Genomic DNA, 22,943 nt, shown 5'->3' with positions numbered 1-22,943 from the left:
ACAACCGTTTTCGGCTGATCACCAGGCTCTATAGGCTTAACATTTCAGGCAGAATTAAACCACATATCAAATATATCCTGAATAACTGCAACTTTGAATCCCAAACAGCACAAACTATAAGTTTTTCTTTGGTTTTCAAACTATTCTAAATCTGGTTTATAAATATTTAAAGTTCCTGGGGACTGACTTAAAGTGAACCTATCCCAACAAACCAAAAAACACAACAAACAAACAAACAAACAAACAAACAAACAAACAAACAAACAAACAAACAAACAAACAAACAAACAAACAAAACAAACAAACAAACAAACAAACAAACAAACCAAAAAAAACCAAAAAAAAAAACCAAACAAACAAACAAACAAACAAACAAACAAACAAACAAACAAACAAACAAACAAACAAACAAACAAACAAACAAACAAACAAACAAACAAACAAACAAACAAACAAACAAACAAACAAACAAACAAACAAACAAACAAACAAACAAACAAACAAACAAACAACTAAACCCAACAAACCAATAACAAAAGTCAACAACCAAAAAAAGAACCAAGACAATCACAAAATACCAAACATACAAACAAACACCACATAACCCCCAACAAACCCCCCCCCCAAAAAAAAAAAAAAAAAACCCAAAAAAACCAAACAAACAAACCAACCAACAAACACCCCCAACAAACAAAACCGAAAAAAAAAAAAAAACAACAACAACACCCCAACAAACAAGCACACAAACAAACAATAAAAACCCTTGCAGACACAAAACAAGGAAGAGCATTTTGATTATGATTTCTTGTGAATTCATGTTAATTCATACTACCTTATGAAAATAAATTCCTCCTAAATATTGGTGTGCGCTATTTATGGATATGGTGCATTGAATCTCCAACCACATCAAACTGATTCACCATGACAGGAGACTGCCTTTTCGAAAACACGGCTTCGGCTTTAGGCTCTGTCCTCTCGTCTGAAGCCCTGAGCGCCAAGCTAGCCTGAGCCGAATCTGAAGCCGAAGCCGTAGTTTTGAAAAGGGCCACAGTAAGGAGTAAGTATGATATCCTACTAGAAAGTTTAATATTCAAGAATTACGCCCAATCTTTCATGTCTATGAATTTAGGCTTCTCAGGACTGGCCGAAAAATCTCATTTCACCTAAAGCCAGCACCCTGAGTTGTGTTAATCTTCTTTTTAATGATAATTTATTCATTTATAACTATTTTTACACATCGACAAAAACTACCCTTCTGCCTTCACTGCATCTTTGAAGTTACACAATATGCAAATGGTTTTATGCAAATTACAGGCACTTTGGGCTTTAACTTATTGTATGTGGATCAACACAATCTCTTTTGATTAAAAAATCCAACAGAGTTAACTAAAATCTTATAATAAACTCTGTAATAATACTTATACATTGAAACCACACATACTAACAACAGTTGCGCATATACTTCAAAAACAGAACAACACAAACTCACACAAAAATTTGTCTAGACCAATTATATTAGTAGAAAAATAACTCAATCTGATTTTTATATATATTTTTTTTTAGCCTTCGAGAAAGACTCTGCTAGGGTCAAAACGTCAGGCCATTTACTATTTTTTTGGTTATATAGATACATATTCCAGGACCAGGGTCGATCGATCACAAACTTATACAGATTTTTCAATTTATGTAAATGGTGGATTACGCTGAGTGCTAACAGTGCCAGCAACTGTTTTATTGGCAAAAATCATTTCTGTAATGTTTCATACTCTGCAAAAGCAGAAGAGCAGATTTGTATATTAACATGAAACAAGTTAAACACGCTCATGCTGAACAAGACTATGCCTTTGCGCATGGCATAGCCCTTATCCAATATTAGGTACGCCCGCATTAGGCATGGAATGAGGAGCTTGTTGGTCTAGCTAGCGACCAGCATGCACCTCATTCAACAGTTAACGCTTGAGAAATGGGTATGTGTAAAAAGGTCTATGAACGATTGTATAAAACATGAAAGTTAAAATTAAAAAAACATGCCCTTGAAACAAATACGTATCTTAGTACATGTACATTGTCTGGTTTCTGAAGTGCCTGGCATCATCATTACATCAACTTTGAAAAGCACCAGTCTAAAGTATGTAATATGACCCTTTTCACAAACCAATAAATGGGCTTCAGCTTTGATTCTAGTTTGGGCTCCGACTTGGTCTCTGCCTCTAACTTAGGGTCTCAACTGCACTGTATCTAGAGCTACAATGTGTGCTCCTTTGGCTTGTTCAAAACTTCCAACACTAGGGTTCAAATTGACTGTCAAAGCTAATACAAAGATACTTATATGCAACTTAGAACTGGAAAAAAAAGGGACGGGCGAGCTTTACCTAGTTGTTTTTATAGTGTTTATGTTTTCTATTATTGCAGAAAACAAGAGGGAATCAGCCGATCAACATAACAGTTATATACCTGAATGCAGAAGTCAGAGACTAAGCCAAAGCTAAGAGCCACAGAAAGGTCCACGATGTCAAAACAAATTTGAGAAAAATAACAAAAAGGCTCCTGGATCCTACTACTTCCCCTTAATTGCTGTTCGGAGGGTAATAACTTTCTTAAAAATAATGGCCAAATTACTGGCCTCGCTGATATCAGTTACTTTAAAAAGTTAAACATCGATCAATTCATATTAAAGTTAAAAAGAAATGTACACACCTGATGCTTGATGAAATCTGACAAAAACAAAACCCCGGGGCCCAATTTCGTAGAGCTGCTTAAGCAGAATTTTATTTAACATAAACAAGCAGAACATAAACAAGCAGGATACCAGTCACAAATTGTACATGAGACATGGTGGTTTTGATGGTAACCTTATTCTGGTAAACAAAATTTTGTTGCGCTGAGCATTTTTTTCTGCATAAGCACCTCTGTGAAATAGGACCGAGGTGACATACAGGGAATTGACAGATTGAGCATCAATTCACTCCCATCTTACGATCTGACATTGACTCGTTATAGATCAAACTGACCTGTTAAAGATCAAACTGACGTGTTATAGATCAAACTGATCCATTACAGATCAAACTGACCCATTATAGATCAACCTGACTCGTTAAAGATCATACTGATCCATTACAGATCAAACTGACCCGATATAGATCAAACTGACCCGTTATAGATCAAACCGATCCATTATAGATCAAACTAACTTATTATAGATCAAATTGTCCCGTTTAAGATCGAACTGTTCAACCGAGTCAGCACCTCCCTTGTAATGGCCAGAGTGCGGATATAACAACAGAAGCAATTCTCAATATCAAAATAGCAACTGGTGGCCATATTCACTTTGGGTCATGTGCACTCACAGCAAAAACGTTGGCACAATGCAGCTTTAAAAAATGGCAGCCACAATTTTCCTGTTTTTTGTATATAAGATTTCTATCACAGTGTTCAATGCCCTGTATTTTTGATCGTGTGAAGCACTCTAAAACATAACTGTATCACTTCCAGGGGTCTATTCATTCATACCCAATACAGTTATATATAACTGGAACACACTACCACCGCAGACATCATATCCATCATTGACAATAAGACCTTTAAAGGAGCCATTACAACTCCAACTCTAAGGCAACTTAAATCTATGGCGCAACAAAAGTGAAAGAACGCCCATTAAAACTGTGCAGGGCGAATCACGTATACCCCCCCGAAATGATAAAAATACTATTGAGAGCGCCCTCATGCGGTTAAAAATGAGGCGCATTCATTTAGGGATTTTCGGGTGCTACTGATTGCTTCATTTACATACACACCAGTCAGGGACTGTGACTGCGAGTTAACCAATGCTGTATACCTGTTAATATCAATTACCAGTTGTACCATAGAGCAAGGTTATACCATAACAAAAACTCTGTACCAAGCTTTACTTATCATTTTATCAAACCTACTGCAACCAAGTCAATGCTTAAATATACAAGTCCAAATCATGTAATTTCAGAGAAGTACAGATGCCGAACCTCGCTCACCCTATTGGCTTTAAGAGTTGTTATCATCATCGGGAGCCTCCTCGATCTCCTTCTAGTTATTGTTGACGACGTTCACACAGACTCTCTTCAGTTGCTCATAGCAGACAAACATGGCCACATTCCAAGAGCCAAGACGTACAAAGTTGGGCATGAATCTGGAATTGAAATAATTATTAACAAGGTCAGTGTGGACAAAAACGCACCATGTATGTATCCCCATAGACCGGCTTTTCGCAAATACTGGGGCGCAGGCGTAAAGCTTGGAATTAGGTGCATTGTGGTCTAGCTGGTATCCAAATTTGATCCATGTCTATCCCACAATGCACCTCATTCAACAGTCTGCGCTTGCGCAATGGTATTTGCGAAAAGGTCTATGGGTATCTACAACTTGAACAATCAAAGCGGATTAATAGACACTATGCATCATGCGGCACAAGGGATGTGAGCTCAGGCACACATTTTGACGAACCCAATGATTTAACTCCTATGACCCCATTAAGAGCGCTTTGTGGCCCCAGTGAGAGCGCTTTTTGAGCGTGTGGCGTCAATTGCAAGGTGATTATTGCCAAGTGCTCAGCAATATGGTTTTGTACTGCACTGTTTTGTATATTATGATGTTCATGCTCATTGAGATAGTTTCATGCCTGTACAATGTTTATTGGCCCAATGACCAGGGGACTAATGTAAAGCGCATTGATACGAATTATTGTGAAATGCGCTATATAAGAATTTGTTATTATTACAACGCATTGGGGTCTTTTCAAGTCTTTTCCTTTCAAATATCATTTTCATGAAGTGTTTTAACACTACTACTTACCCTTTATAAAATGCAACCGGTCCACCTTCTCTGAACATCTTGACGGCAACATCGATGGCGCCCTTGTACTGTCCAGGGGGTGAGTTCATGTACCTTGTTTTGACGACGTCGATTGGGGAGACACAACATGTCGCTACAAACCCAGCGCCGAACGCAGACACAAAGTGCAGCGGGAACATGTCGGCCATGAGACCTGTTTTAAGGATGCGCTCTTTGATCATGTCGTAGGCAACGAGTTCGCTGGCGTTGACCACAGCATTACGTGTGACATTGGGCAAAGTTCCTGAAAATAAAAATGTGATTTTTTTAAAGTGGTTACTTACATGTTTTAGCACTGGCAGTGACCATAGCGTTGTCTAACATTGAGTCAACATAAATAACCGCAAAGTACACACTTGATTTTAAATGGTCTTGCACAAATTTAAAGAATTTTCTTAAAGACACTGGACACTATTGGTAATTTTCTAAGACCAGTCTTCTCACTTGGAGCATCTCAACATATACATAAAATATCAAACCTGTGAAAGTTTGAGCTTAATCGGTCGTCAAAGTTGCGAGATAATAATGAAAGAAAAAACACCATTGTCACACAAAGTATTGTGCTTTCAGATGCTTGATTTCGAGACCTCAAATTCTAAATCCGAGGTCTCGAAATCAAATTCGTGGGAAATTACTTCTTTTTCGAAAACTACGTTACTTCAGAGGGAGCCGTTTCTCACAATGTTTTGTACCATCAACAGCTCACCATTACTCATTACCAAGTAAGGTTTTATGCTAATAATTATATAGAAAAATTACCAATAGTGTCAACTGCCTTTTTCAATGAAAGCATGTACTATCATTCTGGTTTAGGATTCAAAGAAGCAGAAGTGCTTGAATTTAGAGATATATTAAAGGCAGGGTAAGACTTGACATGACTTGAATACCTACCCTTCCATAATCCCCTCATCCCTTCGTCTCTTGCTATCGTCCGATAGGCATGCATTGCTCCTGTGTACCTCTTGGGCTTGGTGGGGTCAATGTTTGTCTGTGCCTGCATGCGCACTTTGACCACGTCCGTCGGCTGGGCAAACGACACTGCCATAGCTCCCGTTGTAATCCCGGCAAGGATTTTTGTCATTATATTTGTTCCTGTGTAACCTTTAGGACGATAATTGACAGTGGGACATTAAGTAACATAGGAATTAACAAATGTAGCAATTTTTTTCAGCAGGAATGTTTTCATAGCATTTTCTTTAAATTGTTTGAACGTGAAAGTAATTCCTAAGTACATTTTGATTTTCTAATTCTCAGTTCTCACCTTAAGAGTTCAAATGACTTTTTCTCAAACGATGTAAGTTTAATTTTGTATCCAGTCTCCAAGATATGGTTACCATGACACATGTACCATCTTTGACCATTGTTATTTTCCACGCAGAAAATTGTCAAACCACATTTTCTGCTTAAAGCAACTTCGAGAAAAAAGGCCCAGAACTTGAGCGTGTACTGAGCAACCATGTGCAGACATTTATAAACTAATCATGAGCTAGGTGTTATAGAGTGAAGCACAAGCAAGAGAGGACATCTTCAACTTTGATGACTTCCTTTAAGGCATTGTCACACAAGACAACTTTTAAAGGGAACTTGGAGGCAACCAACTGCAGTGCATGCTACGGGACCACTTTGGTAGCACATGAGTAATTATATTTATTCGATATCAAACAGCTGATAACCACCATTTACAGTGCCCAAGAAAAATATGTGAACATACAAATGTGAGTGCCTTCCTTCTTGTAGATTGCCTGGAAATTGTTTCCAGTAAAATGCCTCGTGTCACCAAAATTCTTAATAGAAATAAAGGGTTAACTCAAATCCTTCTTTGCTCTCTCATCATACCCTAGCTCCATCCCTCTGGAGAAAATAGATTATTTCACCTGGCTAGCAACAACAGTTTCAGTTCTGTCATGTCATCTTGTTGATGATTGTAGTGTTCTATCAAACATGGTTTAAACATAGAGGATTTCACGTACTGTATACTAGTTTAACACTTCCTGCCCGCCTTTGCTATATCATTTTTTTCTTATTTCTCTTCTTTATTATTTGAAGTAAGAGAAATTATTCAATGCAAACTCTTTCACATTTTTTTCAACGAGAGTTTCTTATATTTGTTAATTGGTTTTAAAGCGAAAATTGCACGAAGTTTGAAATTGGTGTTTAAAACGAGAATTTCACATGTTTTGCAATTGGTGTCCCTACTGTTCAAAGACCAAACAAGTCTCATTTATGAGATTATTAGTACTGTTTTCCTAAATGCCTTGTTTGGAATAGTCTGGCAGGTTTGAACTTCAACGCCAGCAATTATTCTTTAATAATGTATGTCGACATAATTTCTCCTAGATATCATATTATCGAAAAAGTGCAGTGAAATTTTTTCAAACCCTAAATGGCTTCACTGCAAAGTGCTTTGATTAAAACAATGGTCAACAGCATGGGATGAAAACAGCATGCTATATCTGAGTAGAATTTGATGTGAAATGTATCTGATCATTCGAAGAAGAGAGGAAGCATTTGATGATGGATGAAACTTAACCTCTACTAAACAGTGGGGTCAGTAGAGGTAAGCATGACTTAAACCATCCTGCTAGATAACACACAGCTTGATGAAGAATTTCAAAACAAGGGCTCAAGTGTCACAAACATACAGCAAGTTTGAGCTGCACTATGGTTTACTAAAAGGTTGACTATGTTTGATCGGGCCAAGGCTGGTCGACCATTGGTTTACTAATAGGTTGACTATGTTTGATCGGGCCAAGGCTGGTCGACCATTGGTTGACCTCTGTCATCGACCATTTGAAACCAGCCCCAGGACCATGGTTTCTTTAGTGGTCCCGATAGCCTATTCCATGCTATGATGTGTAAAGCGTAGAGGGAAACATGACATTATAGCAAAAAGGCGAAAGGCAATGGAGTGTTTACAGTGGTTGACCAGACTTTCAAATGAGTCGCTTAAGTGAGTGCGTCACTGCACATGTACACTGCTTGTCAGCGGTCAATCACGGGTCTACTATTCGTTAGCACTCGCACTATCTCAAAAACGGGTGCCTTTTATTAAAACAGTGATTTCTACGTAGTGATCTTAGATTGCATGCCGGGGAGCCAGAGCAATGGATGTGCTTTAAAAAAGCAGAGATGATGAGGAGCAATTAATGAAGGACATGATTTAACCCACCGTGAGCTTGAGCGGTACCTGAGTACACCTGTTTGACCGAATCATAAAGACCGATCCGGATCGACGCAAAACACATCTGTCGTTGTAAGCCCGCCACCAGACCATTATACAAGCTGCGCGGACCCTCCTGGCGTATGATGGTGCTGATCGTGCCAAAGATTCCACGGTACTTGAAGTGCGACCTTTCCGATTTGGCTTTGGCGAAGGAGAAGGACTTGGACTGGGCGGATGAACTCTCTCCTTGAATCTGATCAGGTGGAAAACAAGAACTTTCGTATTTAGTTCTTATTTTTTTCAATCATCAATCAATCAATCAATCAATCAATCAATCAATCAATCAATCAATGAGTTTATTTCCACAGTATCAAAATCACAATCAATATCAAATCAAAGGCAATGTAAGTTGGAAATTAAGAAACAAATAGTTGTTTGATAAGATTAATTAAATGAATAATAAGCATTGAGATTCATGAAACTGTGGGGGACCCATAAAGAAGCAAAGCTTTTAAAGTTCATAAAAAATACACAAAAAAGAGATATAAAATGATATGGAGAAGGCACGACCGAGCAGAACAATGTAAATTTTCAGGTTCAGTCTGCCCAAAAAATATTATGACAGGTACAGACGTCAATAAACATTTACACAGGGGAAAAAGAGATCCAGCATTCAAATATATAAACAATACAAACTTTGAGTTGTGTAGGCTAAATCAAGGAGAAAACTGTCGACTGCTGCTTTGAATAAAGAGATTTAGGTGACCCCCTTTCTTACCCAAACCTGACCCTCTTTTTACCCAAACCCGACCCCCTTTCTTACCCCCAACCTGACCCCCCTTCTTACCTGCAACCTGACTTTTGCGGTATCCAAGGGGAACGTGCCAGCGTCCGCTATACAGGCAGCCATTCCTGCACTGAAGAGCTTCATCCCTATTGTTGGGGGAATATCCGTAGGTGCAAACCCGACCATTTTGAAGCCGGAAAATAATACCTCTTCTTTACTTTTGTGAAAACTTCAAATTTTAGCAGATTTTTACAAAATACTGTTCGCAATGTACACAGTAAAAAAAATAAGGCAGTTTTGTTGTTTTTGTTTTGTTTTTGTGTGCGTGTGTGTGATTGTGCGTCTTCCAAGTTTAGGAATATGTAGAACGCATTAAATGCTTTTTTTTGGTTTATTTTTCTATTTTAATACAAATTCTATTTTCTTATAAAAAGTTAGTATTGCACTATTTTGAGGTATTAAATCCGACCTTTTCTGTAGAAGGTAAAAGAGAATAGAAAGTAAAAGAGAAAAAGTTTAACTTTAAAGTGGGCTTCCAGTTTCAATAACTTGAATTTATCAGGATTCATAACGATTAACTATTTAATAAATAACTGTATGTATACATTAAATGCAGAGAGTAATAGTATAATACAAATTGAAAATGAACAATTTGAGGGCTTCAACAAAGGAAAGAGTATCCGTAATAAAAACATAACAATGACGAGGCAGCTACAAGTGAGCCCCATACTTCAGATGGGACGTAAAGCCGTTGGTCCCTTATGTTGTGTTAACGCATGTAAAAGAACCCAGTGAACTTATTGAAAAGACAAGGGATTTGCCCCGGTGTTCCTGGCTGTGGCTGCTGTATGCCCCGTAGCACCTTGTAAACCCTTATAAGGTGCTAAAAAATTAGGTCTCAGAATTCATCACTGCAATAACCTATCTTTCTGAAATTTTGTATTATATACTCAGCACCTTAAATACCTTGTTTGGTAGATACGTGCGCTAAAAGACTTTGATATTTTATTATTTTATTTTTAGCGAAGGAGATTGCCTCGGTGCCCTTGAAATGCTCCAATAGAATTGGTTAATTTCCTAATGGGGTGCCCTTTATTGTTGCCCTTGCCGTTTTAAAAACAAAGCATACATGCTTGCAGCCGATTTCACGAAACAATAGGATTAATCCTATCTCAATTTAGTTACTCGTCCTAACTTAGGATGGGTTCAATGCGTTGTACACGTATGCCTTTTTAAAAAATCATCCCAAGTACTATGATTAATCCTAAGTTAGGAAGAGTTTGGTGAAATCAACGGCTGGAGCTCTCTTTTTTTTATCGCTAATTAAGGGTGGCCTAGTCAGGTATATACATCATTGCATGTTGATAATTAATTGTTTTAATTTTTCTTGGAACTTACCCAAACTTCAAGAAAAAACCTCTCTCTATATATATATACAGTCAAACTGGACGCTGTCCCTCAGTACCACCTACTGCCGATTATTCTCTTGATTTCTGTGATTTGGTGATTCGTGATCACTCGCTCTGCAGCTTGATTCGTCAAATCCGTCGCTAAAATTACTCCGGTTTTCGCTTGCCATTGGAGTTTTGCTCGATTCTTTCTCAACTCTGCCTGATGAAAAATCTGAAATGCAAAACAAACAAACACATTTTTTGTTGGTCAAAATAAATTAAAAATTTACCCAGTAAGTTTTCCCTTGTGGTTTATTAAAAATTTGGCGTATAGGTATGAGATATCGACCTCAAGGTGAGGTCTCACCAGGGGCATGTGTCCTTGATTACCATCATTGCATTGTCCATTGCATGGGACATTAAAGGCAGTGGACACTATTGGTAATTTCTGAAAATAATTGTTATCATAAAACCTTTCTTGATTACAAGTAATGGGGAGAGGTTGATAGTATAAAACATTGTGAGAAACGGCTCCCTCTGAAATGCCTTAGTTTTCGAGAAAGAAGTAATTTTCCACGAATTTGATTTTGAGACCTCAAGTTTAGAACTTGAGGTCTCAAAATCAACCATCTAAACGCACACAACTTCGTGTGAGAAGAGTTATTTTTCTTTCATTATTATCTCACAACTTCGATGACCGATTGAGCTCAAATTTTCACAGGTTTGTTATTTTATGCATATGTTGAGATACACCATCTGTGAAGGCTAGTCTTTGACAATTACCAATAGTGTCCACTGCCTTTAAAGCATTCTCGGCCCCATCTTTTGCATAATCTTGTCAAACATTGAGCACATTTTACAACCATGCTAAAATTAAGCAAGGGAAATTTAGCACTTTAGACATTGATGTCAAGTACATTGTCAATGTCAGTTCGCCTTGCCTAAAAATCAATCAATATTTTTGTCTGGATAATCAGCAAATCTATGCTACACCTCATAAAATTTAGAGGCAGTGCGCATTCCCTTTTAATTAACGTTGAATAATTATTGTAATTAATGTATGCCACTTTCACTCAATGACAAACACAATGCAATACACATCAAATTTAATCAGTAACATGTACATGTAGCAATTAACTCATACCACCCATTAGAGTACGTATTTCCTAAAGCCTTGCAAACAGTGCCCACTTTAAAGGTAGTGGCCACTTTAAAGGTAGGGTCACAGATTGTTTTTTGTCAATCAAATGCTGATTCATTAGGCAAAATTATGCAGAAAAATACAATAACAATACATGTAAAAGTTTCAGCAGAATAAAGTGTCTACTTTCTGATAAAAAACCGTTGTATTTGCTGTTTGATTGTACACAACAAAAGGGTGAAAGTTTCATTGGAAGAGAGTGTAGTGTTTTCGAGATCTTTGCCGAATATCTGGAGCAGTTATGTCCACACAGGACGATTAATCTGTATTAATTTGATTACACAACCAGAAACAATTCCATGCATTAAAATTTATGCATATATATTGAAATATTGAATCACTCTGTCTTAAAAAACCCACATTCCTTAGCAGGGGAATCGTTTCTCAACAAGTCAGGCCTTCATGGAGGCAATGAAGGCGATAGCCTCGATGCTACTTCGTCGTTGCCCTGGTGCCCTTCAAGTTTGCTCCATCTAGTAGAAATGTAGGGTGCCCTTTACCAAGGAGAAAATGCCTTGATGCACTTGCCTTTTTAAAAAACGAAGCATACAGGCTTGAGCCACACAAAATCAACATCTACAGTGCTTCTTATCAAGCAAGTTTTTGTGGCAATTCTTTTTCGGTTTATTGACCCAAGACCTGTGTCCCTTTAAGTTTTTTATTTTTTATTTTTAAATATTTAATTTTTTACATCACATTACATTTGTACAGCTAGCTACTGGATAGATCAGGCACCGTGTGCAGTAACGTTCTTTTTATACTTCTTCACCACCTCCCCTCCCCCTGCTGTGATTTAGTGATTATAAATGTGCATTCTCCCTTGCTTGAGTTTGCATGATGACACCACAGCTCATCTCATTCTGAGCGCATTCAAACATAACGCAATTTGCCATCTACACGAACATACAAGATAAAGCAATTACTGGCTTATAAAATGCAAGTCAAGTTAATCAAATGTGATGTGAAAAAGAAAAAAAAAATGCAATACAATCACCCTGCTTTACAGTTCCCTCAATTGCAAAATAGTCAACACAGCGCATGGACATCAAAATATGCTGTAAAATTACAAGACTCCAACTGACATTACTGGCTGAGCTCTTTGGTCTTGTGGTTAAAGACAAAGGGGGGTGGGGGTCATGGGTTACAAATATCCACAGAGATGCCTGGGGATTTAAAGCTCTAAGGTTCTTGCTCTATGCTGATTAATAACAATCAGTTAGGGAAACAATTTTTGAAATGAAATACTTAAATTTTGTAACTTCTTTGTTCAAAGACTAGCTTTGCCATTTAAACCAACAGCACGTCTGCTAGCATTGAATAATAGGGAGACGCACTGATCAAGCTGTAGCTGTCACTACCCGAAGTCGCTGTTTCGGACACAGCCTTATTTTCATAATTTCTACCTCCATGTTATTCCAAAGCACTTAGTGAAATTGTTTCTCCAAGTGTTGTTTCATTTTCTAAACAAACGCACTTTTGTATCATTTTGAAGAAATGATCGGCAGACTTTAAAAACATGTCAGTTCTTAAGCCCGGTTCATACTTCCTGCGAATGCGAATGCGAAGCGAATTTGACGTGAATTTGACGTCACACCCTCCTTTCGCAGCGATTATTCGCAAGGGAGTAGAGCAGAGTTCAACTGCTGCGAATTGTTTGTTGCGAATTTGTGACGTCAAGATTCGCTTCGCATTCGCATTCACAGGAAGTATGAACCAGGCTTAATACATCAGTGGCCTGACTTTTGGATTGTCCATTTTCAAAGTTCTTGCCAGTAGTAGTGTGCATTCTCGCACCTCTGCGCAAATGTGCGAGCATGCTCAGAGCCTCAAAATAGGACTGTTATGTCTGCTGCCATCAGCGTCTCAAAAGTCTCCAAATTACCTTAGGTCCGTCCGTCTGACAGCTTAACATTGACACCATTTGCTTGATTGTTATTCTCCGCAGTCAGAGACTGATAAATCTTAACAGATTGTTACCACATTCATATTAAATCCTGCCCAACAAATACTTTAATTTACCAAAGATAATTTGATGACTGTTGACAAAAAAATGAAAGACCTTGAAAAATTCCTTGCAGGCTTGTGTTCCCTCTTTATTCTAGACCTCGAACCTCTCAGTTTCAGATGTTACAATTCAGGATGCTTTAAAGATCAGCAGAAATACAAAGTTAGACAAAACACATATTTCTCCTTGTGCTGACTGCTTTACTTCTCTCAAGAAAAATATTATAAAGGCTCAAGGATTTTTCTAAAAAGTCCTTAAATCAGGTGAATAAACGATGCCTCCATCTTATCTTGGTTGTAGAAAAATAATTTGTTAAAAGCAAAACAAGATCTTAGTCTTACCGGTGCAGTAAACACCTGCGAGAAATGATTCACCAAAGCCGACTCCCACACAACAACATTCAACACTGTGAACCCATCTGCACAAAACACATAGTACCTGAGAACATGTAATGTGGGACCATAGTCCTTGCTCTCCTAAATGGTTATTATGCTGTATGACTGTAGCGCAGCTCTCAATGCACCATGGTTTGACATTTAACAATGCAGCTCAAGCCAGACTCCCCACCCAGCCTCTGTGATGATCGTGACCTCCAGGGGTCAAGATGATTGCATCATCATCCAGCCAGCTGGCAGGGCCTCATAAACAAAGCTACTCCTGGCACAGTTACAGTACACCCATAGAGAGACACACATAAACAGGGCAAAGAGCATTGCAGACTAGGATTGTATTCAAATGTAGAAACACACAGTTGTTGGTCCTTTCTCTGTGGTAAAGAATCCCTCTATGGTTGTACACGGTATGGAGGATCCAGGGTCCATGGTGTAAGGAAGTGTTCAGTTTATTATAGGCATAGAGGAAGTAGGATTTGAGGCATTGCATGGTGAGGTATCAATGTATATTTGATTTGCGGTAACACCATGTGTGTATCTACTTGCCAGGTAGAGTTGTTCTTAGGGAACTGTCTTGCTTTATTCTACTGCCGTGGAGTAGATAATCGGAGGTTCGGGAGACTTCTCAGTTCTTAAACGGACTGTCCTGCTTTTTAACTATTACCAGGGCGGATGGTATAGAAAATAGACTGGACGACTACTTTAGCTTATAGGATCGTAATTAACTGTACTGTATTTTTGCATAACAGAGCAGTCCGTAAACAGGCCCATGAGTCAAGCTTGCTCTATGGTCGGGCAATGAGTCTGACTTTTTGCATTGCACCATTAAACCATTAGGGTCCTTTCCTATGGTTGATTAACCTGCACTTCATTTGTACATTTTAAATTTAATCTATGTATTTAAATAAGACAGGTGGCCACACTTGTTTTTTTTTTTAAGGAAGACAAGCTGGACTGGTGTTTAATCAGGGAGTGGGCACCCACTCAAATGGCTTATTTCGATTGCTGCATTTTTTTTTTATATAAAGCCCATTACTCATAGAATAGCAATTTCTTCAAATTGTATGTCACTCTTGACTTTGAGTTTGACAGTACCACATACAAATCTATTCCTCAATGGTTGAAGGGGATTGGTACAAATGAGACACGCACTTTCAATTTACTGACATTTCTGATTGATTTTTGTGTGTATATAATTGTACCAATTGTTGATTCATTAAAACTTTCATAGTGCAATGTAGTTCAGTTTCTACCTCCATGGTTCAGGCATATCAAAATAGCATATGGATTGTCCAGTGAACTAACAACTCAACCAGTAGTTCTAGTCGTAGTGTTAACCAGAGTGGTGTCTGGGTGTGTTTTTCGATTTCCAGCAAAGTTGGATACAAATACCAAATCCTGTATAAAAAAATTCATTCTGGATCCAGTAGGTGAAGCTGACATGGCTGGCACTAGCTCAAATTTACACAATGTATCAGTAATTGTAGTAACTTGTCAGTGTGTGACTTATGAAGTACAGCTAGTTCTACCTCCATGGTACACCTACACCCCCTACGGATTACCTTTGACAATCACCACAATGGAACGGTTTACAGGAGCAAAGGGGAAGGGGCATCTGTTGTTGTCAGTTTTCTTTTAGTCTTTTTGAAAAACACAAACTGAATATGCTGAATCCACTTGACGGTTCAATAAACTCATTTTTAAGAAACCTACCAACTGTACTGGACCCGGCCCCCTCACCACAATTGAATAACATCTCATGTTGCTAGTCAACATCAACATACGTCAACACACATATAGGGGGTTCCAGCATGGTAGGCGAAACCATCTACTTGTTGTTGGTGTTATTTTGTTTAAAATTCATCTATTGTAAGAGCTGGTGTTTTGTTTAGTTTTGTAGGTTGTTCCTTGAAAAGCCCCACTTATTGGAACTTTCCTTGATAATCAAATATTTTCTGTACTTTTCTTTCTTTTCTTGATGATATGTGGAAATAAATGTTTCTTTAAGTCAAATTGAAGTTGATGCTTTTGTAGGTAGCCAAAGCCTGAAGTTTATGTTTGGTCTATTTAGGTTTTTTTGGAAAATAATGTTTGTTTGTTTGCTTGTTTAGAACACGACAAAGCTCCCACAGCTCCATGCGGAACAATATGCCACTTTCAAAGAATCTGACACTTTCTCTTGAAGTAATTTTGACATTTAAAGGTCAACAACGCATACAATAAATTATCTTTGAAAATTTGGATTTAATAGGTCTTCAAAGTTGCAAGAAAATAATGAAAGAGAAAATGCACCTGTTGTGCAAATTTGTGTGCTTGCAATTGCCTGAGTATTTTAAGATTTTAGTGAGAAAATACCTCTTTCTAAAAAACTAACTTCTATCAAAGGAATCTGTTTTTCACAATGTTTAATACTATTGACAGTTCTCCATTGCTCGTTACCGATAACAGAAGTAACATTTTATGCAAAAAATGATTTTGAGTAATTATTAATAGTGTCCAGTGCCTTTAAGATGTGTGCATTTGGCCAGTCCCAGCAACATTGTTATAGCAAGAGTCGACTGTACTATGAATCTGTACGAATGTATTTAGATAGTCTGACAAAAATGGCAGACAATTTCCTGTACAGTTTTGCATGGTCTGGGATAAGTCTGGCTTGCGGAAGAAAGATCAGATAGTAACAAAGTAGATGCAAGGAGGGCTACCTCAATGTAGGATTGCTAACAAAACACAAATAGCAAGCTGGCTGAATTGCTCATCCAGTCAGAAAATGGTCAACAGGATTTGAAGCGAAAGGAAATCCACACAGACCATCTGTCAAAGTTCAGGAAATAGCACTTAAAGGCACTGTTAGGATGTTTACTTTGAGCATTGCTAGATAATTGGAAATCTTGGTGGTCTATATTTGGTAAAGACCTTGGTAAATGTAAGACACCGCTCTAGAGTTGCAAAGGTCGTGGGTTCGAATCCCACCTGAGTAATATGCTTATTGTTCACAGGACTTATGTTAGGAAAGTATTGAGAATACAGTGTTAAGGAGTAAGGGTAAAACCAAAATTAATATTATTTGTGACTTACAAACAATGGATTTCCCTTATTGTACATATGCAGTGTGAAACTCCTTTTTTTAAAGATCATTACAGAAAACCCACAAAACCTTGCCTAATTATGGATGCATTATAATAAGAACAAATTACTATATAATAGCGCATTTCACAATAACCATATCAATGGGCTTAGTGCCCTGGTCACAGGGCCACTAATACCCCTTTAATGTTTCTCAGCTTCATTGGGAGTAAACAGCCCTGAGCTGCCTGTAAGGTGCTTGTGGCTTTTCATACACAATATCAACCTCTACTCTCACAGGTACCCATTTAAACGCCTGGGTGAAGAGAAACAATTATAGTATCTTTCTCAAGGACACAAGTGTCATGACCAGGATTCGAACCCTCGCTCCGGTGACTGCACCAGAACTTGAATTCGACGCTCTTAACCACTCGGCCATGCACCTCCATGCATAATAATAATACAGTCTAGAACTTGCAGCAATCTGCATTCCTTCAAATACATTTCACATCATACCCATTTGTCAATATCAATGATAACAGCTTGATCCTTTAATTTGCACACTCCAGACAGACAGCATTCCTGACAATCTCAAATCAACCATCAATGTAACCATAGTACAGAAGCACAGACAACTCTTTTGTGACACTGACAACAACAAGTCAAGTGTGATCAAATTGTGAATGAAAATGGAAATGTAGAAAATTCTGTACAATTATCTAGACATTGTACATAGGTCTACTACACAATTAAACTACATTTACAAACATAAGTTGTCTGAAATCCGCTAATTCTATTCGCTTATTCTATTCTCTCAGAAACAAAACAAAGTCTCTGTTTCTTTGATTTTTCTGCATGTTTTTCGACTTAGTTTATGGTTTTACTATCATCACAACAAAACGGCGCACACCCACTGTTACTATCATTAGTTTTATTATTAAAAACAAACAAAAGCCATCAACAGTTTTCCCTATCTTTACAGATCTTACTGAGGGTCCCTACGACAAAAAAAAAGCACCATGAACAACAACAAACACAGGGTAAAAAGCAAATACCAGACTTGGCAAAAACAACTCAATGTTGAATATTGTTTTTTTTGGGTGTTCTTTATTAATCAACATCTGGCAGGGATACTGATCAGCAGCTGGTGTGCATAATGACAGTAATTTAGAGGTGTGTTATCTGGTTGACCAATCAGAGAGACCGCTTAAGTGGGCTCGTCCTTGTCCAAAGTTTACTGATCAAATCATCAAACTGATACGATAGAAGCAGATCTGCAGTTTGGTTGTAAACAGGTTGAAATCCACAGACAGTAACTGTACACATAGCTAGGAAACAAATGAATCCAGTCCAGTCATATAAAAAATAGTTCCCTGTTTACACCAACAACCCTAAATAAAAATTTGAATGATCCTTGCTGATGAGTGAAGAATTCAAAATGGACTAGATCTTGTGTATCAAAATTCTATAGAGAGTATGGAGGGTTACGATTAAAGTTCTTAAATGGTCTAACAATCCAGCTGGCTCAAATTTTGCAAACTGTGCCAAAAGAGAAGGAATCATAATTTGAACCAGCCCTGGTCCCGTCTACAATTTACGTTAAAATTTAGTTGAGTGAGCAGGATGGATCACAGTTTTGGAACAACACCACCAAGGATGAGGAATAGGGAGAGAATTACCATCATTCTTATTAAGTCTGACCATACTTGCTCTATTGGTCTGATGACCATGGTGGTAAAACCATGCGAACCAACTAAATAGAAAATAATAAAATCATACAAGAACAAGGACAACAATTTGGAACCACTCCTAGAACTATGAATAGTATGAGATTATTCCGCTATACATCGTCTTCTCAGGAACGTAGACGATAGCGGAACGAACCTCCATAGTTCAAGCATTCTACCTCCAGTTCAAGAGTAATTCAAAACCTAACCAAAACCCCAATCCATGCCATAAGGTTTATTGCTAATAGCAAAATATCAAAAGAGGGTGCTGTTGAACCCACACAAAGATATAGGCCATGCATGCACACGTTGTGGTTGACAACATACAACGCGGTAGCAAATGCCCCATCTGGCTACCCATAACGCATTGCGATTCTGAATCGCGATAAACCATATCGATTTTCTTTCCAGAACTTGTCGATTTTTGGAGGACTTCAGCAGAGTGTCCCACAAACTCGACAACCCAAATAGAAAAGAAGATTAATCCCTTAAAACCAGTAAATAATTAATAGTCTGCTCAACTTGCATGACAAGCTGACAAGCAAATTCATTAAGAGACGTGTAAGACAAAATTATTTTAGCATTTAAAAGTGTTTTCATGACATTTTTTTACTCATTTCTCAAAAACTACAGTACAGCACCTCAGCAACTAAAATGACTAATATTTTAAGGTACGCTTTCTACTATTATTATCATCAAACGGTGGAAGTTTAGTGTAAATCTGTGGACAATGTATTTTGTGTTACAAAGAGTACCAAAATCCAGGATATGTTACCAGTGACCGCACAGTAAACACAGTGACTGGCATTTTATTAACGCGTTTAGTTTGGTCTCTCACTCACTCTCTGCTGGCCTGGCAATTTATAATAATAAACAACCAAGATTTGTTACTTTCGTATTTCATTTTAAGCCTCTTTCCACAACTCAAAAGAAATGTAAGAGTCTGTTCAGGATGGTTCAAGTTACTCTTAACCCCCGAAAGAGCACTTACCTGCTTTTCGAAGAACTGACTTCAGAATAACTTCGATGGAAAGTCTTTGGAAGAAAATAGGGACCACCAGTAAAATAATTACACTGCAGTAAATATCCACTGTATGTAGCAAACGTCATGTACATACACAGTATACATATGTCACGGGATGTACACACACAATACATAAAACGCTAATCCGATTTGGCTGGTAGACAGTAACACGGGTACCAGTGACTATGTCGTAACACTGGCCTCAATGACCCCACCACCAGCTGATTAATTTGGAGGTGTGTCCCTTATAGACCAATCAGCGTACACGTTTTGTGGGTGTGACGAATGACGTCTTTACCCAAGATAAACAAGTCCCGATCGTTTCGAATACAAAAGGTTTTTATGTTGCAATGGACCCCGGATAGTGACGACTAGAAAAATTAACCTTTGCCTGTTCTTTTTGCTTTTCTGATCGGGACCTTTATGTTTGGACTCTGCACTGCAGTCAGTATAGACAAATTTGACTATGACAATTTGTTTATAGAAAAGCACCAGTGCAGTCTAGCATGTAGTTGGTTTTATCATTGAGCAACATGGTTTTATCATGTTTTATTTAATTTGTCATACCCTTTTTTTTGCTTTGCAACCGATCAAAGATCATTCCGATAAATATTGTCAATAGCCGTCTTTGTTTGTTGGCGAAGAAAGTAGACATGGTGTGTCACATGATCATGTAGGCGTATCAGCTGACGATCAGCAGTTCCTGAAATGATGCAATAAAATGAAGCCATCGAATCGAAACCACCGAGTCGTACGATAATATTAAATCGGCCCACTTTCCCTCCGCCAGTGTAGAGCCATCGATATCCACTGACCTTCAAGCTTGGTGTCAATGGGCCGTGAAAAAACAGCAGTCAACTTCTCTAAACATTCAGATCGATTGCGATATACCGCATGGTCACGTCTTCTTTCAGTTTTATCTCAACTACGGTATTTATTATACCACGAGTACTAGTGGGCCCAATTTCATAGAGCTGCTTAGCACAAAACGTTGTAGTTAAGCACAACAAATTGTCGCTTGCTAGATAAGGTTGTCATCCAAATTAGCATGTCACATGTACAATTTGTGACTGATGTACTTCTCATTTTTGCTTAGAAGATTAATATCTGTGTCTTCGTCAATCGTCACAATTTTGACATCTGCATCTTTGTCAAATTTCAAAATTGTTTAAAACGAATGGTACAGAGCCCCAGTTTGTTTGATTATGATGCTTTGCAACAAGCAGGAGGCATTTTTTCCGTACCACACGCTGGCCACGGGGTCAACAGTGAAGGGATCCGGGAAAGCGCCAATACATTATGCGTGTCTGCGATGGCCAGCGTGTGGTACGAAAACAAAATTGCCAGCCGGATTTCTGATGAAGACCGGCGGAGTTTCAATCGAACTATTTTTAAAACCCACTGATGATCAACAGATTAGTTTTTTTTCTTCTTCACAGAATAGGCAGGCTAGGGGTGTGCATGGGTAATCTCATTGTTCGGCTGGCCTATCGACAATGCTAAAAAATATTTATGAGATTTTCCACACTGGCTTGAAGCTGTTTCGTATTTGTGGCACGGGTTTGCAAAAACCCTTGGCTGCGACTCACTGTGTGTATGCTGTGGGGTGGAATTTATAGTCTCGTCAAGTGGTTGCACTGGTTTAACCTATACATCATTGCAACAGAAATGATTTTTTTTTGCAACAGTCTTTTCAAAACCTCCAAAACAACATATCAAAAAGTAGAACAAAATAAGCAGGGGAAATAATTATGCATAATTTGCATAAATTAAAAATTGCCGTTTTCGCCTCCATTTTCACTAGTGTATATATGCACGCACGTCCTGATAGTTGTAGAATTGATATCTTGTCATGCAAATGTCTCTTAACACCAGGTAACCCTCCAAAGTAAAGTATCAAGAATAATATTATTCAAAGTATCAAACATGCCAATATATTTTATTTAACAAATCACTTATGTTGCAATTTTGTCTAGGTCAAGACATTTTTTGCTTAGATTGACTAGACTATTACCCGCATAAATGAAAACCACCGTTTAAAAATACTCTGATTCAACACCAAGCCAGATATCCGCTGTATATTAAATCCACAGGTATGCCAGTATAAAAACAGTTTCCGCTACTCATAAAATAGATACTGAACAGTTGCATCAATGTCAGTTATGTGCAATAAGGATTGAGGAATTGTCGAAGATAACACAAAGATCTCATTGGTCGACTGACATGCGGGTGTGGAGGACGTCATATGACAAACGATATTTTGGCCAATCATCGCGGGTATCATATATAGGATTCCCCTTGACGTTGAGTGAATGGACAACAATGCGACTCTCTTAATACTTATGCATTACGTCATAATTCTTACCCAAAATGAGGCTATGGGCGCACGTTTCCGATCCCCATCACTTGCAATAGCTGCGCCCATCGCTTCGTTTTGAGTTAGCATTGTGACGTACCTCATGCATAAATGAGACATGTTATAACAACAAAATATAAAACAAAACTAATGTCCATAGGCATTTCCTTGCCAAAAAGCACTGGAAGCTGTTGATACTTAACACAGTCAGAAACAACCCCCTTTTAATTATTTCTAGAGAAAGGGGTATTTTTTTCATTCAAAATTTGAACATGCGAAGACCTTCAGGAGTCAACTCCTCATTTTGATCCCATGGGGATCTGAAAACAAAACAATTATTTGCAATAACGTTTGTTTTTCTTCTTTATTCATTTTCTGGCAACTTCGATAACCAATTTTGAGCCCAAATTTTCACAGGTTTTTTATTTTACGTATTTATGTTGAGATCCCTTTCCACACTAAAGAGCCATTTCCCAGGAAATAACTGCAGGAAACTCCCGGGAATTTTATTGTAGTGTGAAAAGATTGGTCAAAAGTTCCCGGATATCCTGGGGAAAAAAACTTTAGTGTGAAAAGGGCTATCGTGAGAGACCAATTATTACCCTGGCTTTACAGTATAGTTACGTAACATAGTGGATTTGCTTGCCGGGCAAAATTTGGCAAGCCATTCATTGTCGAGAGGGGCTTCCAAGAATGTTATGCATTGTAGAGGCTTGTGGCGAGACCACAAAAGGGATCCGGGATTAATACTTAAGTTCTTTCATTTTGATAGAGAAAGTGGTCATACTGGGATTTTTTTTCAGTCACAAAAGTGGGCCCTTTTAGCTGGAATCTACGGTAGGCCTTTATTTCTATCGTCAGTGGCACGATGAGACATTTTCATTTTGGGCAGGGCAATGATGTTTATTTATTTGTTTAAATATTTCTTAGGATGAACATTAATATGTGTGCATTTTTTTGATCTACATTGT

The 22,943-nt window shown here is 38.0% G+C and overlaps 1 protein-coding gene across 3 annotated transcripts; it reads right to left on the bottom strand.

Annotated features, from left to right (window-relative positions):
• Positions 1–698: 698 nt before the first annotated feature.
• LOC139939732 (putative mitochondrial transporter UCP3) lies at positions 699–19,658 on the bottom strand. 3 transcript variants are annotated; one of them, XM_071935825.1, is made up of 7 exons: positions 19,584–19,658; positions 10,212–10,436; positions 8,874–9,287; positions 8,033–8,279; positions 5,755–5,964; positions 4,825–5,107; positions 699–4,162 (listed from the first exon to the last, which is right to left on the bottom strand). In XM_071935825.1, the coding sequence occupies exons 3-7, from the start codon at positions 8,997–8,999 to the stop codon at positions 4,060–4,062; spliced, it is 969 nt and encodes a 322-aa protein (XP_071791926.1). In that variant the 5' UTR covers positions 9,000–9,287; positions 10,212–10,436; positions 19,584–19,658; the 3' UTR covers positions 699–4,059. The 3 variants fall into 3 exon arrangements, with proteins under 3 accessions (XP_071791926.1, XP_071791928.1, XP_071791927.1); XM_071935827.1 differs by having other exon boundaries at positions 8,051–8,279; XM_071935826.1 differs by lacking the exon at positions 19,584–19,658 and adding an exon at positions 13,752–13,985.
• Positions 19,659–22,943: the final 3,285 nt, after the last annotated feature.

Source organism: Asterias amurensis, chromosome 7 (assembly GCF_032118995.1).
Source record: "Asterias amurensis chromosome 7, ASM3211899v1".
Classification (NCBI taxonomy): Eukaryota; Metazoa; Echinodermata; class Asteroidea; order Forcipulatida; family Asteriidae; genus Asterias; species Asterias amurensis.
The sequence above is the reverse complement of the archived record's forward strand: the minus strand, read 5'-3'. Positions and strand labels throughout refer to the sequence as shown.

What these genes read in the sequence shown, in the direction of transcription:
- LOC139939732 (XM_071935825.1), bottom strand. Translation starts at nt 8,999, where the DNA reads ATGGTCGGGTTTGCACCTACGGATATTCCCCCAACAATAGGGATGAAG. An exon ending in AGGTACCGCTCAAGCTCACG is followed by an intron (nt 5,965 to 8,032) that starts GTGGGTTAAATC and finishes ATCGTCCTAAAG; the next exon opens with GTTACACAGGAACAAATATA. An exon ending in CCGGTTGCATTTTATAAAGG is followed by an intron (nt 4,163 to 4,824) that starts GTAAGTAGTAGT and finishes TTTCAATTCCAG; the next exon opens with ATTCATGCCCAACTTTGTAC.